At 33.2% G+C, this 17,564-nt stretch overlaps 1 protein-coding gene across 2 annotated transcripts in view; it reads right to left on the bottom strand.

Annotated features, from left to right (window-relative positions):
• Positions 1-17,564, bottom strand: part of Ssbp2 (single stranded DNA binding protein 2) — a 242,450-nt gene that overhangs the window by 166,267 nt on the left and 58,619 nt on the right. For both annotated transcript variants that reach the window (XM_042690759.1, XM_042690758.1), the window contains exon 2: positions 8,426-8,498. In XM_042690759.1, coding sequence (XP_042546693.1) covers positions 8,426-8,498 — 73 coding nt within the window. The remainder of the gene's footprint in view (positions 1-8,425; positions 8,499-17,564) is intronic.

The following is a 17,564-nucleotide window of genomic DNA, read 5'->3' as shown; positions in this document are numbered from 1 at the left end:
AAACAACTGTCAACTTTAGAATACTGTATCCAAAAAAGCAATCTTTCATAACCCAAAACAAATGAAAACTTGCCATGACACAAACTAAGGCAGTATGGCACCCAACTAACACTAAAGAAAAGAACTGCCAAAGAGGAGAGGAAGAGCAACAAAAACATAAAAATAGAGTTGAAAATAAAAAGAAATAAAATGACAACATGACTCAAAAAAGCAAGACCGGGATCTGTTAACAAGAAAAACATGTTGCTGCCAAAAACAAACATTGACTTAAAAATGAAAGGTTGGAAAAAAAGATCTTCCAAGCAAATGAACTCCCAAAACAGGCAAGAGTCAACATTCAAATCTGATTAGGTAGACTTCAAATCAAAGTTGGTCAGACTGAACCAAAAGAAAGTCATTTCATAAAAGAAACACTCCATCAAGTGAATATGTTGTCAATATTTATGCACCTAATGGTACACACTTTATTAAACAAACGCTTCTGGACTTACATAGACAAACCTTAACACAATCCTAACAGGAGATACCAATGACCCACTCTCATCAATAGATAGGTCATCAAATCCACTCAGAATTAAATGACACTATAAAACAAGTAGATCTGACAAATATCAACAAAGCATTTCACCCAGTAGTTGCACAATACACATTCTTCTCAATAGCCCATGGATCTTTCCCAAAACAGATCATCTTCCAGGATACAAGGCAAGGCTTAGCAAATATTAAAAAACACTGTCCTGTATCAGACTATAATAGAGTAAAATTGAAGTTCAACAACAAAAGAAATTTCAGAAAATATTCAAATAGATGCTGAACATTGTCAAATGAGTGGATCCTTGAAGAAAAAAGGGAAGATAAAAAAGTTCCTAAAATCAGCCGGGCGCTGGTGGCTCACGCCTGTAATCCTAGCTACTCAGGAGGCTGAGATCTGAGGATCGCAGTTCAAAGCCAGCCCGGGCAGAAGAGACCGTGAGACTCCTATCTGCAATAAACCACCAGAAAACCGGAAGTGGCGCTGTAGCTCAAGTGGTAGAGCGCTCGCCTTGAGCTGAAGAGCTGAGGGACAGTGCCCAGGCCCAGAGTTCAAGCCCCATGACCAACAAAAAAAAAAGTTCCTAAAATCTAGTGAAAAATCAAATATAGCCTACCAGAACCTTTATAATACAGTACAGGCAGGACAAAGAAGAAAGTTTATAATTATGAATACCTAGACTAACAAAACAGATCACAAATAAATACCTTAATGATATCCTTCAAATTCCTAGAAAAAAATTAGGCAAACTGAAACTAGCAGATGAAAAAAATAAAGGTTAGAGTAAAAATCAATTAAGTAGAGACTAAAAAACTATATGAAGATTCAATGGACAAAAATTGTTTCTAGCTGAGAACTGTGGCTCACAGTTATAATTCCAGCTACTCAGAAGGATGGTATCTGAGGATCACAGTTGGGAGTCAGTCAAGGGAGACAAATCTGTGAGACTTTTATCTCCAGTCAACTAGTAAATGCCAGAAATAGAGGCCTGGCTCAAGTAATTGAGTACCAGATGTGAGCAAAGAAGCTCAGCAACAGTTCAAACTCCAATACCAACACACACACACACACACACACACACACGTTGGTATTCTAAAAGGTAAAGAATGACAAACCCATAGCCACTCTGAAGGATGGATATAACCCCAAATTATAGGGCGGAAATGCGGGACTCACAAAAATACATAACATAGAAGATCTGCTAGCTGTTATGAAAAAGTGAAGTAAGCTAGTCCCAAAGAAATTTAGGCCCCATGTTTTCCTTTATTTGCAATAATTAGTATACATATAGGATAATCTTATCAGACAAGCTGAAAAGGTCAAATGCTATGTACATATGATCATATAAGCTGATGCTAAGTGAAATCAACCCCAAGATATGGACACAAGAGGTCTGTCTTTGTTGTTGTTATTCTAAATGTACTAGGTGATTTTTTTTGTTTCCTTTGTATGTTCTTCCCCCTATGGTATATCCCACTGTACTTGATTTTGGAACCTTGCATCTTTATATACATTTGTTTAATCTGAGGAGGAGAAGGGGAATAATAAAATGGTGAAACAATGGCACAGGATGACCCATTGCAACAATGAGACACACAGGACAGTATATTGGAAATGAACTTTACAACTTGGGGGGAGGCAGGAAGGGGAAGAAAAGGAAGTGGGACAAGAAGAAGAGAAGGGGTAACAATGATCGACATGTACTCATTACCTTACTCATGTAATGGTAACCCCTCTGTATAGCATCTTTACAATAAAATTTTAAAAACAGAAAATAGTTTGGAAATCTATACTCAAAAAAACTGGAAAATCTAATCAAAATAGATATATTGCTAAATGTATCTGACCTACATTATATCAAGAAGATATAATAGATCTATAATCATAAATGGGATTGAAGTAGCAATAGTTTAATAATGAAAAGTTCAAGACCTAGTAGATTTATGGCAAAATTCTACCATAGCTTTATAGCTTTATAAAATCAAGTAGGCTTTTGTTATACTTTAGGAAATATTGTTTGGTTGGTTGGTTTGGTTTACTTTCTTTTATTTCTCTTTGTGGTTCTGAGAATAGAACCAGAATTCCAACCAAGCTAGACATGTGATCTACTACTTTAGTCATCTAACAGATCTTTAAAAACAATACCAATACTCCTCAAACTTTTCCATAAAATAGAAGAGAAGGAAGTCTGCTAAAGTCATTCTATAAAGTCAGGATTATATTTATCCCTATGCTGGACAAAGATACCACAGAAAAACAGAATTACTAAACAATTTCTTTGATGAAAATCAGAACAAAATTTCTCAACATTTCTCCTGCTAACAGAATTGAACAGTACATCAATAAGATCATAGACCATGATCAAGTTAGTTTCATTTCTGGTATGCAAAGTTGCTTCAACATATATAAATTGATAAATGTAATACAGCACAAAAAACAGAATCAACACAAAAATCCTAAGATCATTCCAATTAATGCAGACGTGACTCAGCATATATAAGTCAATACATGTAACAGCACAAAACAAAATCAAAGAGAAAAAGATGATGCTAAGTGAAATGAACCCCAAGATAGGGACACAAGAGGTTTTATCTTTGTTGCTGCTGTTGTTAATGTACTTATAATGTATATGAGATTTTTTTTGTTTCTTTTGTATTTTCTTCCCCTGTGGTATAACTCCTGTTTTCACTGTATTTTATTCCAGTACCCTGCATCTTGTATATACATTCTTCTAATTTGGGGAGGAGAAGAGAAATAACAAAATGATGAAACAAGCATACAGGTTGAGCCATTGAAACGATGAGATGCACAAGACACTATGTTGAGAATGAACTTTACAGCTTCGGGGGAGGGAGAAGTTGGGGGAGGGGAAGGTAGGGGAAAACAAAGGGGGGTGAGAATGCTCAAAAGGAAATGTACTCATTACCTTACTCATGTAACTGTAACCCCTCTGTACAGTGTCTTTACAATAAAAAGGAAATCATAAAAAATCATACATTCATATCATTTGATGCAGAAAATGTTTCTGACAAAATTCAACATTCCTTTATGATAAAGGCTCTGAACAAATAAGGAATGGAATAGAAAAAATGCATATCAATACAATAAAGGCTACATACAACAAACCTATGTATAATTATAATAAATGGAGAAAAAACAAAATCATTTCCTCTAAGTTAAGAATGATATCAACTCTCTCCACTTCTTTTCAACATAAAACTGGAATTCAAAGCCAAAGCAATAAGGCAAGAGAAAAAATAAGAGGGATGCAAAGAAGGAACAAAATAAAATTATTTCTACTTGCAGATATTATGATCCTATAACTAAAGGACCCTAAAAGTTCCAACCTAAAACTCCAAGATCTTATAAACATCTTCAACAGTGTAGCAGAATACAAAATCAACATAACAAAAGAATTTTTTCTGTATACCAATAATGAACAGGCTGAGGAAGAAACTGGGAGCACAGTTCCATTCACAATAGCTTGGGGGGAATTATTAATAAATTTAATCAAAATAGTGAAAGCTTTCTACAAAAACAATAAAACCTTGAAGAGAAAGATTGAAAGAACATCCATGCTCAGGGATTGGCAGAATCAATATTATGAAATGGCTAGACCGCCAAAAGCAATCTACAGATTCAATGCAATCCCCACAAAATACCAATGTCAATCCTAAAATTCATATGGAAGTTTAAAAGACCCCAAATAGCCAAAACAATCTTGAGCAAAAAAGTAACACTTGAGAGATCACCATATCAGTTCAAATTATACTACAGAGCCATAATAACAAGAACAGCATGGTAATGGCACAAAAACAGACACAAAGACCAGCAGATTATGAGAAGATGCAAAAATAAATCCATGAAGCTAAAGCCATAATATTTTTGACAAAAGATCTAAAACACATGGAGAAAAGATAACCACTTCAACAAATAATGCTGAATAAACTCTGCATGCAAAGACTGAAACTAAGTATCTCTTACTCTATACTAATATCAACTCAAAGTGGATTAAGGATCTTACGTTAGATCTGAAAGTATTACAGGAAATATTTTTTTTAAAAACATGGGAGCATATTGGCATAGGCAGTAAATTCCTAAATAGAACCGCAATAGCTCAGCAAGTAAAAACAATGATTGACAGATAGAATTAAATCAAAATAAAAATTTCTTCACAACTGAGCAGTCACTACACTAAAAACTAGATTACAAAATTGGAAAGACTATCTGCCAACTATACATGTGCAAGGAGCTTAATAACAGGAATATACAGGAAGTTCAAAAAGCAAAACTCCCAAGAATTAGTAACCCAATTCATAATAGACAGATGTACTAAACACAACACATGCTTCTCAAAACTAGTACAAATGTCCAATAAATATATAAAGAAATGATTGATAATCCTGGCATAAAGGAAAAATGAATCAAACTAGGCAACTCTAGTAAGATTATCCATCATCAAAAACAATAATAATAACAAAGAACAATAAATAACAACAATAACAACAAACAACCATAAATATTGGCAAGTACGCAGGGGAATACTTACACATTGTTGTTGGACATATAAACTAATGCAACCTCTGTGTAAATCAGTATAGAGATATCCGAAAAAACTCAATGCAACTACTTGAGCATTTATCCAAAGGAATGTAAATCAGTACACTCATATTCATTGCAGCACTATTCACAATAGCCAAGCTATGGAAACAGCTCAGATACTCTACAGCTATTTAATACATCAAGCACATACAACATGTTTGCATTTGTAGCAATGTTTGAGCACATTAGAAGGTGAGAAGGAAAAGAGAATATTAGATGGTAAGCAATACTGAAATATACCGCATCTGCTAATGAAGATGGCAAAACCAAATTCACTGAAAGCTGTGAGGGGTGCAGGATTGGGGAAAGTAAGAGTAGGTGAGGTCAATCTAATTATATTATATGCATATGTGAAATACCCTGATGAAGGTTACTGAAATATTTAACATGCACTTTAACACAAATGAATGAGGGAAACCATGTCCTGTCTGGGATGTAGGGACTAGTGAGGAAAGGCAAACTAGGAGGACGAAGGAGGCTGATATCATCAAAAACATTTATGTACAGGTGTAAAAAAAAAAGCAAAAAGTTTGTTTATATTGGTTTGGAAAAAGATGAGGGAGAGTGACACTGAAAGTAAGTCTGATTAAGGGACATTTGTACATATATGGATATATCAAAATAAAACTTCTTAGGCAACAATTGACGTTAATTTTAAAAAGAAAGAAAACTCAATTCTCATTTACACACAGAACAGTTCAGCTGATGGAAAGAAACTCTCAGCCTGGTGTTTACTTCAGTTGTGTTTAAATCACTGTGTGAAATGCGAGTGTTAAGAAATGTTGCAAAATTAGTGTTGTAAAAATATGTCCCAGAAAAAATATGATGCTCAAAATACACATAAAAGTTATGGTAATCCTTCCAAGCCAAAAAAAATATCATTTGCCTATTTAATGTGATAAAGTGAAAATAGATTTTTCCAAGGTGAGTGTCTCTTCATTAATAGAACTTGCATGGCATTATGGACAAAATAAAAGCAACCACAGCATTTGAGATAAAGAATATTAAAATAGGATTTGTTTTTCAGGGTACAGTATTAATATGTACAATATAACTTTGTGGCAATAATGTAGCCTATTACCATTAGATTTTAAGTTATATATAGCTCATACTGTACATACTAAGATATATGTAAACTTGAATAATTTTACGAGTATTGAGCCAATGCATCTTGACCTTAATTTATTTTTCCTCAGTGATAATCTCCTTGGACTCATACAACTGCAGAAACCAAGAGTCCATTGTCATCTGTTTTCAGTTTATCTAATTTCTTTCATAAAATTCAGCCTGACTAATAATTCAGAGAAACTTTGGTTTTTGTACTTCAAATGCAGCCAGAGAAAATAAAATCATAGCAAATACTTGTCAAAATGTGTAAGTCTGTTCTGAAATTCTAATTCCATTTCTACCAAACAGTCTTAGAAATTTGTATATCAGTTTTCTACTAAACTCGGAGTTTAGTATTTATCTGGATACCATATAACTCATTTGAATCCAAATATCTAAACTTCTTTAATAGCAACATTTTCCTTTTGTCATAAAGTTTAATAACCATAATGACAGTGAAAAATATAGTCTTGGGAGTCCCTGAGGATTCCGTAAAGTCAGTCAATTTAAAAAAAGTACTTGAAGCAAAAATATGAGATCAGTAAATTCTTTCATCAAGTTATCAATGTGTTAGAATAATAGTTTAAATCTCCAGTGTTGGCTTTTGTTTTAAATAAGTTGGCAGTCATTAAGAGTAAAGGATTAAGGACACCCTTTCTGCAATTTAAATTACTTCCTCTGTAATAGCAAATATTGAAGATAGTAGAAAGATCATAACCCAAAGTCTTCTAATTAATTATTTAATGAAACACAGATACAGTCAACTTCTGTTTGACTTGAATAACTTTTCAATAAAAGGCTTATATTCCTGCTATGGTAAAACAATACTTTTTACATGATCTGACCAAATCTCTAATATTCCTAATTTGCAAATAGGCCTAACTAATTCACATAAACTAACTAGAAAAAGGATTGTGTGTTAAGTAACTTATGTACAAATTTATTTTAGGAAAGGTATCCCTCATTGCAAGACACTATGAGAATTGGTTCCCTATCGTATCTCATGGTTACTGGAGACCAAACTAGTGAGATCATTAGACGCATGCTATTTCAAGTATCACTGTCCAAAAGAAAAATAAACATGGGCCACAAATGAGAACCACATACGTAATTTTAACTGTTCTAATAGCCATATGTCAAAACATAAAGGTAAAATTAGTTTTAGTAATAGTATCTTATTGTATTCAATATATCCAAAATCTAGTGTGACCAAAATTTCAAAAGTATTAATGATATTTTTGTATTTTTTGTTCAAAATAAGCCTTCAAAATATAAACATAGCAGCTCAAAATATAAACATAAACATTTCAAATGCTCCAACTCCACATATGGCTAGTGACTATCATATTGTATAATAGATATAAAGGTAAAATCAGGGGCCCTGAAATTCACATGGATAAAGTTTGAATTCTACTTCCATTACTCATTAAGTTGTGTTGCCAGGAGCTATGTAGGTCAATTAACTGAAAGGTATTGTTCCAATCAGAATAAACAGCAATAAGAGGGTATGACTTAAGAATTTCTTCAAAAAGTTACAGATACATAATGTACTTTGGTAGATTATATCCCAGTCATAGAACAGAACTCAGTATTTTTATTGTCCTTATCATCAATAAGTTGGAGAAGTTCTTGTACCATTATAAGAAAGTTCAAATTCAAACTTTTAAAAAGTAAAGGAGGGATGAGGCATGGTAGCATGTGCCTATAATCCTAGGAAATGAGGTAAAGTATAGTAAGTTCAAGGTGAGCCTGGGCTATATAACAGACCTTTTCTGAAAAAAAGTGGGGGACAAAGGACGGGAGGGAAAAATAGGAGAGGAGAAGAGAGGGAAGGAGAAATAAAAGAGAATAACTTGAAAGTTATCAAAAATGTTTTTTAATCAACTGTTATCCATGAAAAATACAAACAAGCGAAAACCATAATGATGCCAAAATAATGTTACTCTGAGTAGGGTGGAGAATTTTTGAAGATAAACTGACTTTCTCAGAGGGCTAAATGGATAGTGGCAAAGAAATGGCATTTTAGAGATAATGCTTATATTTAAACCATAAGGACTGTATTATGCATACTGATAATTAAGCATGAAGTATATAATACATAAAAATTTTTCTCAAATAAATGTTCAATGTATTTTTCATACATTTATATAAGATAATACAATGTAGAAAATATATGAAACATACCTCTGACAAAAATGTTTGGGCCGATTTCTGAGCTCCTACATGGAGCAGATATTCATATACATAGAGTGCTAACCTGGAAAATGAATAAAACATTTACTGAGAAGAGAAATATTTAAAATTCATTTAGAAAATTATGTACATCTTTTCACAGCAAATACATTTTATACAGTAACAGTGACAGAAAATAAAATTTTCCCATGCCCTTTCAATGGGAATTTATAGATATTTAGGTTCAGAAAGAACTTGAACTCATTCAAATCACAGAAAGAAAAGATAAATATATCTTTCTTTAGAAATAAATAACTAAATATAGATTTCTTTCTCAAATTATCCACAAACCAATCATCATTCACTTTGTTATACTTAACATAATATTGTGTGCGTGTGTGTGTGTGTGTGTGTCTGTGTGTGTGTGTCTGTGTGTGTTGGTTGTGGAGCCTGAACTCTGGGCCTGGGCACTGTCCCTCAGCTCTTCAGCTCAAGGCTAGTGCTCCACCACTTGAGCCACAGCACTATTTCTGGCCTTTTCTGCTTATGTGGTGCTGAGGAATCAAACCCAGTGCCTCATGCATGCAAGAGAAGAGCTCTACCACTGAGCCACTTTCCCAGCCCCTTAACGTAATATTTTATAACCCAAAATTAATAACCCCAAATCCTATTTTAAGGTAAAAGTATGTTTTTAGCAAGAAATATTAATTTAGTTATCAGGCTTTTCCAACAATTTTATGTCCTTCAATCTTTTGGATGAATATTAAAAGTAAATCCTAATTCTTCGTAAAACTATATGCCAAAATTTTTGTTGACTATCTATTTTAACACTGGTTTAGCAACTTCTCCTTATTCTTTAGGTTTGTTATATCAATTAGTATCTTAATTCATAATGCATTTGAATTCATAGCAAACCATCAGTGTTATATAAACTTTAAAGATTGAAGATCACATTAAGCATGTGGGTCCTTACAGTTTATTATTCAAATATGGAATATTGAGAATACAATATATACGTATACTACTCTCACCTAGTGGATTAAGAATTTTTAAGATACATCATGTGGCTCAATTTCAGTTTGAGCTGTTAAAATATTATTCATAAACCCAAATTAGTATGTGGCAGTATTTTTAATATCTTGGATGGATGCCCAGATAGCTCACAACAGTTCAGTTTCTGCTACACTGTATTTACCAATATTAAACCAGGTTTACAGTAAACAATACAATGTAACAATAACCACAATTCTGTATAGCTTTACCATTTCTCTTGCCAAGAGAGTTTTTGATTGTTAAAGGTTGATGATATTTGCAAAAGTGATAGAGTTTATTTTCATGAAAATATACCATGCATTTTTCATTTTAAAAAAGCTTGTGCAAAGTAAGTTTTTCTTTCCCCATTCTGAAACTCCCAAATATTTAAAATGAGAGTTACTTTTAGTTACTAATCACCTTAAGCAGACTTATGTTAAAGTTACTCAGAGATTAAAAGTATATTGCTGACAGTGAGTGCATAAATGCAATTTAGAAACATCTTATCTCTTCAAATGAAATGACTCTTCCTGTTTCAGCCAGTACTTCTCAACTCTCTTTCCCATCTTAATATGAGAGTATTTACAACTCCTTCCAGCAAGCCATGTTTCACAGTAGAACTTTGGCTCATCCCCAGAGTGTATTACAAAAGATACAGGTATTGGAACATTCCTGTAGTTTCAAACAAACATTCCTGTTGGTGATTTCTGACACACTATTCAAACACATATATACCACACACACTGCCTCTCCACTATCTACACTCAATCCGATCATAGCATTCACTGATCAGGATGGCAAAATTTATCTTGAAAAGGGAGAATTAGGAAATCTAGGTAAACTTTAAAGCCTCAAAATTGTCCATAAGACAGTACTCCCGAATATCTAAAAGGGAAGAAATACAGTTTCAGGTAATCCCTCATGGCTTATTATTTTTTAATTCCTATGTTCTGGGCCCACATTCCTTAAAGTCAAGTAAATTACTTCCCTATACTTGTATGACCTCTCCCTTGTAATAGTAAAGGTACTAATACATTTTGCCTGCTTTTTTCCAAATAAATTAAATAATAGAAAGGATATCTAATTAGAAATAAAAATAAAGGCAATTGGCCAATTTTCTCTTTCTATGGGTATAGATTCTAAAATTAAAAAATGAAGAATGAATGAATGAATGTATTGGGAAGGTCCCAGAATCAATTTTTTAAAAATGGCTCAAAATAATGTGTTATTTTGAAATACATTCCATAAGTTTGAGCCTATCCTTCTAGTTAGAGTCTGTGCTGTAGCAGCTCATTACCAACAAGGTGATGGAGGAGGGCAGGCCTGAGAAAACCTATTATAATACTGCCTCCTAACAATATTCTGCAGCCTCTGTTTAACAAAATTAATGCTTCCCATGTCAAGCTCCCTATTCTATAAAAGGGACAGAGGGAGAAATACAGAGATAAGCTGCAAATTATTCTGGTATGATACGCCCATAATAGCTAACAAACCTATCTTAATCTTTTATTTCCACATATTATTAATTGTAAAAAGTGAAAGGTTTTATTGTGATTCCATATTCATAGAATCTTTGGAATTTACACTTGTATCTCTATTCACTTTTCCAAGTTCCAAATCTGTCTCTCCAAATTACTATTTGAAGCTCTAACAAGAAATTTTTCTCTTAAATTGATCATTTCCAAAGTTAAGATTCACCTTCTCCATCTGTTCTTCATGGTACTGTGTCCATATAAACAAAATACAAATTCTGTGGATTTTGGTTTGCTCAGTTTTCAAATGAGAAGAAGAACGCTTTCATTATAGTATTAGAAGAATTAGAGTACAGTAAATAATTTCTGTTATAATTTCAGGTAGCTCACATCCATTAAGATATTATTATTGTTATATATTGGATTATAATGTTGCACTTTCTCTCATATTCAACATTCCTTTCTGTCCCTTTTTTTGCTCCTGAGAGCACACGTGCATGCGCGCGCACACACACACACACACACACACACACACACACACACACACACACACACAGAGTTGGCTGCAACAACAGGAGCTATTAACTTCAAATTCAAATATTACATGCTTCTGAATAGCTTCCTACAGTACAGGCAGTAAAACCACTAAAATAAGAATGCCCAGAAAGCACTTGCAGGGAAAATCATACCATAAAAGTTGCTGTCTAAACCAGGAACCAGTGGCTAATGCCTTTAATCCTAATTATTCAGGAGGCCAAGATCTGAAGATCATGGTTGAAAGCCAGCCCAGGCAGGAAAGTTGGTGAGACTTTTATCTCCAAATAACCACCAGAAAACTGAAAAGTAGAGTTGTGGCTCAAAGTAGTAGAATGCTAGCTCAGGGACAGAGCCCACACTCTGAGTCCAAGCCCCACACTGGCCAAAATAAACAGGATGCTGTCTAAACACAAAAGATTTTAGGAAGGGGGAATGACACTCATCCATCAATGCAGGTAAATTATAACATGGTCTCTACTCAGTGAAATACATCACCAAATGAAGCAAAATTTAGCTGAAATTCAGTTTCTATTCAACAGGAAATTTTTATTGCAGAATATTTTCCATAAATATTTAAAGCTTAGCATAAAGAGGATTTTTTTAATATTATTATTAAGTAGTTGTACAAAGAGGTTTCAATTCTGTAAATCAGCTTTATGAGTAAAAGGCTTGTTTATCAGTGTCACTCCTATCATTCTCTACCATTTCCCCCTCAAATCTCTACCTTCAAAGTATATAGTTCAATTTTTATACAATGTACACTAAATAATAATGACTTCATTTGCTCACCCTGAGGGAGATTTTTTTTGCAAAAAATTGCATATTTCCTTTTAGTGAAATTCCTTATGGGCTTATATTATGTATTTTAAAACTATAATCTTCTCCACAGTAATTTCTATTCTAAAATACTGTTCTAAATGAATCAGAAGTCCAAACAATTTATAGTGATACATACAGAAAATTCACAGCAGTGAAAAATTGCCAACCCAATTATCTGGTTAAAAAAAGTTACAAGTATACGAGTTGGGAAAACATATTTTTGAATAATGTTTAATGAAATTAAGATGCACTCATAATTCACTGTTAAAATTACGAAGTCACAAAATATGTACAAATATGTAAAGAAAATATGTAAACAAAGTATGAATTAATGCTACTGGTAGAAAAGTTTTATTAAAACACAGGTGAGAATGTTGAAAGGGTGACGCTGATCAAGACACATGAGTAAACTGCTTTGTTGTATGAAAACCCTTTTGTACAACTACTTAAAAGATTTTTTAAAATTCAAGAAAAATAAAAACATGTAGTTACAGTTTAAGTTACTAAAGATGGGTGAGAAAAGCTATTAGAACAGTAAAATCAATGCACTTACTAAGAGTAAAGCAAACATCACTGTCCCACTCACAGAATGTTCCCTGAAGGAAACATCTGTGTCAGCACCGTCCTCTAACAATAATCATAGTAGCTTTGTGTTTCCAATTAATAATAAATTCGGTATCATGCTTTCTGAGCAAAAACTCTAAGGTACTTGGCTACATATAAAATGTTAAACTTGATATAACTTAGCTTGTTTTCTGACTTAACTTGGTCAAGACTGTCTTTGAGGGAGGAGGACATTTGGGTATTTGTTTGACAACAGAACAGCAACTTTGTTACTTTTACTTTGTAAATAAGATAACAAACATTATGCAAGATGTTTTGATATATGCAAATACTTTTGAATAGCTAGCTCAAGCTAATAAATATATTCATTAGTTCAATATCTACTTTTTGTGATGGAAAACATAAAATCTAAATACTCTCAGCAATTTTCAAGAATGCAATATATTGCTTCAACTACAGTCACCATGTTGTATAATAGATCTCATGAACTTATCTTAAAGATTGAGATTTGAAGTCAGAGGATGGGAAGTAGAATTTGGATACAATATTGTTGACACCTACCACTTATCAATGAAAAAGGACAACAACTAAAACCATTCTAAAAATACCCCTCTTAAGAACTTAACCTAAAGAAATTATCTTAACCTAAAGAAAGCCTTAATGCAAAAATATTTGTAACCAACAATATGTAATATGATAAAAAAATTAAAAGCTGCTTGAGTTTATAGTAAATATTTTATATTAGTTAATTTCATTCTTAGAAGTACAATACAATATTTATATATTTCATTCAATAAACATTTAGTGGTTTCTCTTTACCTAAAATTAGTGAACTTCAAAATCTACGAAAATATCATCAAAGTCATTTCAAATTTACTTTGGAAAAAATTACTAATTTTAGAGAAGAAACTTGAATTATTACCATTCACCTACACAAAATCCATTACATGCTTGCCAGTAGGTATCATCTAATGATAGTGAGACAAATTAACTTTTAACTAATTAGGCATCTACAACAGAGACTGTCACTTAAGATTCTAATTATGCCAAATTCTCAAATGTCCTTGTAAATGAACAAATTTACAGTTTGGAAAAAGACCAAAGACCTTTCTTCACTCAATTTTTCTCTAATCTAGCCATATAATTTGACATTAAATGTCTTAACTTGAATGGAATTATAGAAAGTAAGGAATTATAAGCAAGATATAAAAATGAAGTTCTCTAACACAATAATTTTGCAAAGTTAACAAGATATCAAATCACACATAAAGACAAGACATTCACTTAGAATTCCTAACTCCATTTATGTATACATACCTATGTATATATGTTTATATTCAATTGTACAAAATAAGCCATTTCACAAGAGACAGCCAATAAAAATGGCCTAATTTAAAGGAAAAAAAAAAAAAAACTCAGGGAAGTGGTGCTGTACAAGCAGTAGAGCGCTTGCCTTGCTCTGACAAGCGCAGGGACAGTGCCCAAGCCCAGAGTTCAAGCCCCACGACCGACCAAAAAAAAAAGGAAAAAAAAAAGAAAGAAAGGTAAAAAGAAAATACTTAAATTTATTTCTGTATCTAAATTTTTAAAAAGTCAGTTCATAGAATAGTTAAAGTGATACGACTTTATATCACACAAGGGATTTTTTAACCTTGTAAAGTAGACTCATCAAGCATATGCTTTACATTATACATGCTAGTTGTAATAATATATAATTTAGAACAAAATTTATCAGGAAACTGTCATATAATATGTGCCACTTGTAGACAGCACTTAATTAAATTACACCTTATAGCACTCCTGGAAGGTAGGCAGTTATGAACTACACACATTAGGTAAGTGCTTTTATAATGAAAAGTCCAACTCCAATAAATGACCTTGTCCATCAAACTGTCCATGATAGCATTTGTCTGCTTTTCACTTATCTCTGTCTACTAACTATTAAAGAAGCAATAGATTTTGCAATCTATCCTGTGTGTGTATGTGTGCGCGCACGCCTGCTGCTTCTAGGGCTTGAACTCAGGGCCAGGTGCTGTCCCTGAGCTTTTTTGCTCAAGACTAGTGCTCTACCACTTGAGCCACAGCTCCACTTAAAGCTTTTTTTGGTAGCTTTAGTGGGTATAAGTCTCACAGCCTTTCCTGCCTGGGCTGACTTTGAACTGGGATCCTCAGATCTCAGCCTCCTGAGAAGCTAGAATTACAGGCATAAGCCACGAGCACAAGCCACGAGCACTTGGTCAATCTATCCTTTTAACAGTTAAAAAAAAAAAAGGTCAAGTATTGAAACTGAAAAGCAAGAGTAATCATGTAATATGGCAAAACACTCATCTCAAACATCAGTGATGACAAATGATTTTGTTTCCATTTTTTATCTCTTGTACTTAGCAAAAGAATTATTCAAATAAACATAAAGCATGAAAATTAATAAAAAGTTAATTGAAATTTTAAAACTTTTTTTGTTAATTCACAATATATATATATATACATATATATATATATATATAAAGACAGAGGAAGGCAGGGCAAAACAGCTTCAGAAAGCAGCTATTCCTAATTTCTCTTGAAATTAAAGTACTACGATCACTTCAAATCATTTTTCTCCTGCACCTTCAAGAGTGATATTCAATAAGCATTTTCAGACACATGGGTGACTTCTAGACACGCATAAGACACTTATAGAATCATTTGGTTTCCTTGCCTCAAGGCATTCTGGGCAGAAATGTAAGATTTCCTTTTGGATGCCCATTTCCTCATAGAATCCTCTCAGAATCCTTATATATGGCCTCTTGATACCATAATATACTATTGCAAAACATAGAAGCTACCAAAGAATTTCTTCACAGTGATTGCTAATATTCATATATAAAGAGCAATTTTAAAAGGAAATAAACTGGCCATGTATGGAATACAGTTTCGTATTTTATTTGTGGTTATTTTTAAAGATTGTCAAAAGGCACTAACTTCCCTGTCTCCTCTTAGATCCTTTAAGAAGAAATAAAGTTAAGTAAGGGGATAAATTTTAGAAGATGGAAGAAGTACCTTAGAATGTTCTTAATATTGTCCTTTGTTATTAATAATCATTAGGTATCAACAATCTTGCATCCAAATTCTATTTCCTTTTCTCTGATCTTGAATCCCAACATCAGTGACCAGAGATACCTCAGAAGTACACAATTTAGAACAGATTTAACCCTCTTACAAATATTTTGGAGATTTGTTAGATGTCAAAAAGAGATTCTCTAATTCCTAAAACTCACTGTATAATTCCAGTGTTGGCCAATGATACTTATCAGTGTCCAAATGTGAATCCCAGGTGATTAAATGCCAATGGTTAGCTGGATTACAGCTAGCTAAAGAGTTGCAAGACAGATTTGGCATTCATTGAGAGGCGACTCATGAGACTGTAAGCAGTTATTAGCAGTGAAACTAGATCAGCCTGATCAAATGTTCAACAGCACTTACAACCTGGTGTTAAAGAGGTGTGAAAAAATAGAAATCTGTTCTAGCATTGTCTTTTTAAAGTTCCCCATCATTAACAGTTAGTCTAGAAAGCAGATTTAGAGTGTCAAAACCTCTGTGAAAGTGCACAATAATACTAATACTCAGCCTCTGTTTTAATCACACAATTTCTATTCCATTGTATCCTTATCATCAGTTAACACAGACAGGGACATCAATGGAGGACTTACAATCAGATGGATAGCTGGGCATAAACACAAGTATTATTTTGCTGATGTTTCGTTGTTGTCATATAGACGAGTATTTTTGCCCCAAAATAGAAACACCTGCCATATGAAGATAGGTATGCTTAAAATTTAGATGATTTCTATCTACTTTGAAATACTGAAAATAACAAAGATATAGAAATGAGAACTTGCTTTAAAGAAAATCAAACTGTTTATAGAAAATCATTCACAGTTTAGTAAAAACATTTTTCATATTACCTTTGAGTAAAACTGTATATACTAGAAATATTGTGCTGGGTGCACATAACAGTATTTACCTCAGGTCAAACTGAAGATTATTCTCAGGCTCCCAGATTATTCTCAGGCTCCCACTTTTTATGGAATCTTCATACACAGACTAAGTCATGGTCTACTTTCTGTGTTATGCTCAGAGAGCAGACTGAATTTCTATCTACACAAACACTAGTAAAGTCACAATTACGTGCTAACCATCGTTAGTAATCTTCCCATACTCCATTTCAGTGTTTTAACATCATAACTAACACCAGACACCAGACTTCCACTTGTGCCATGAAGGAGGAAGTGAGACTGTATTTGTCATCCTGTTGTAAAAACTAGCAACTAGTTTTTGCTTCCCAGATGATATCACACATTGGACAACAAGCAGTGCAGGTCTATCATACCTGAGCACAGAGAAATAAACTGGGTCAAATCCTATTCTTTTCCTTTTCCTGCCACAGGGCACACTCCAGAATATAGTTCAGAGAAGGGAAACCCTAACACACAAGGGTAGTCTTACAGATGAGAGTCTCTTAAATTGGGATCGAAATATCAAATTGATAGAGGATGAAGAAGCTAGAATTTATTTAAGAAAGACTTAACTATACAAAATAGTAGTAGTAGTAGTAGTAGTAGGAACAACAACTCCACAGTCTGCCTTGGGATCTTTTGTACCAGAACGAAGAAACTGTTCACACAGTGGTAGGAAACTGGACTATTCTTAGAATAGTTTTCTGTGAATACCAAGAGCATCCAGTAGAG

Source organism: Dipodomys spectabilis, unplaced genomic scaffold, assembly GCF_019054845.1.
Source record: "Dipodomys spectabilis isolate Male_0828 unplaced genomic scaffold, ASM1905484v1 ptg000140l, whole genome shotgun sequence".
NCBI lineage: Eukaryota > Metazoa > Chordata > Mammalia > Rodentia > Heteromyidae > Dipodomys > Dipodomys spectabilis.
The sequence above is the reverse complement of the archived record's forward strand: the minus strand, read 5'-3'. Positions and strand labels throughout refer to the sequence as shown.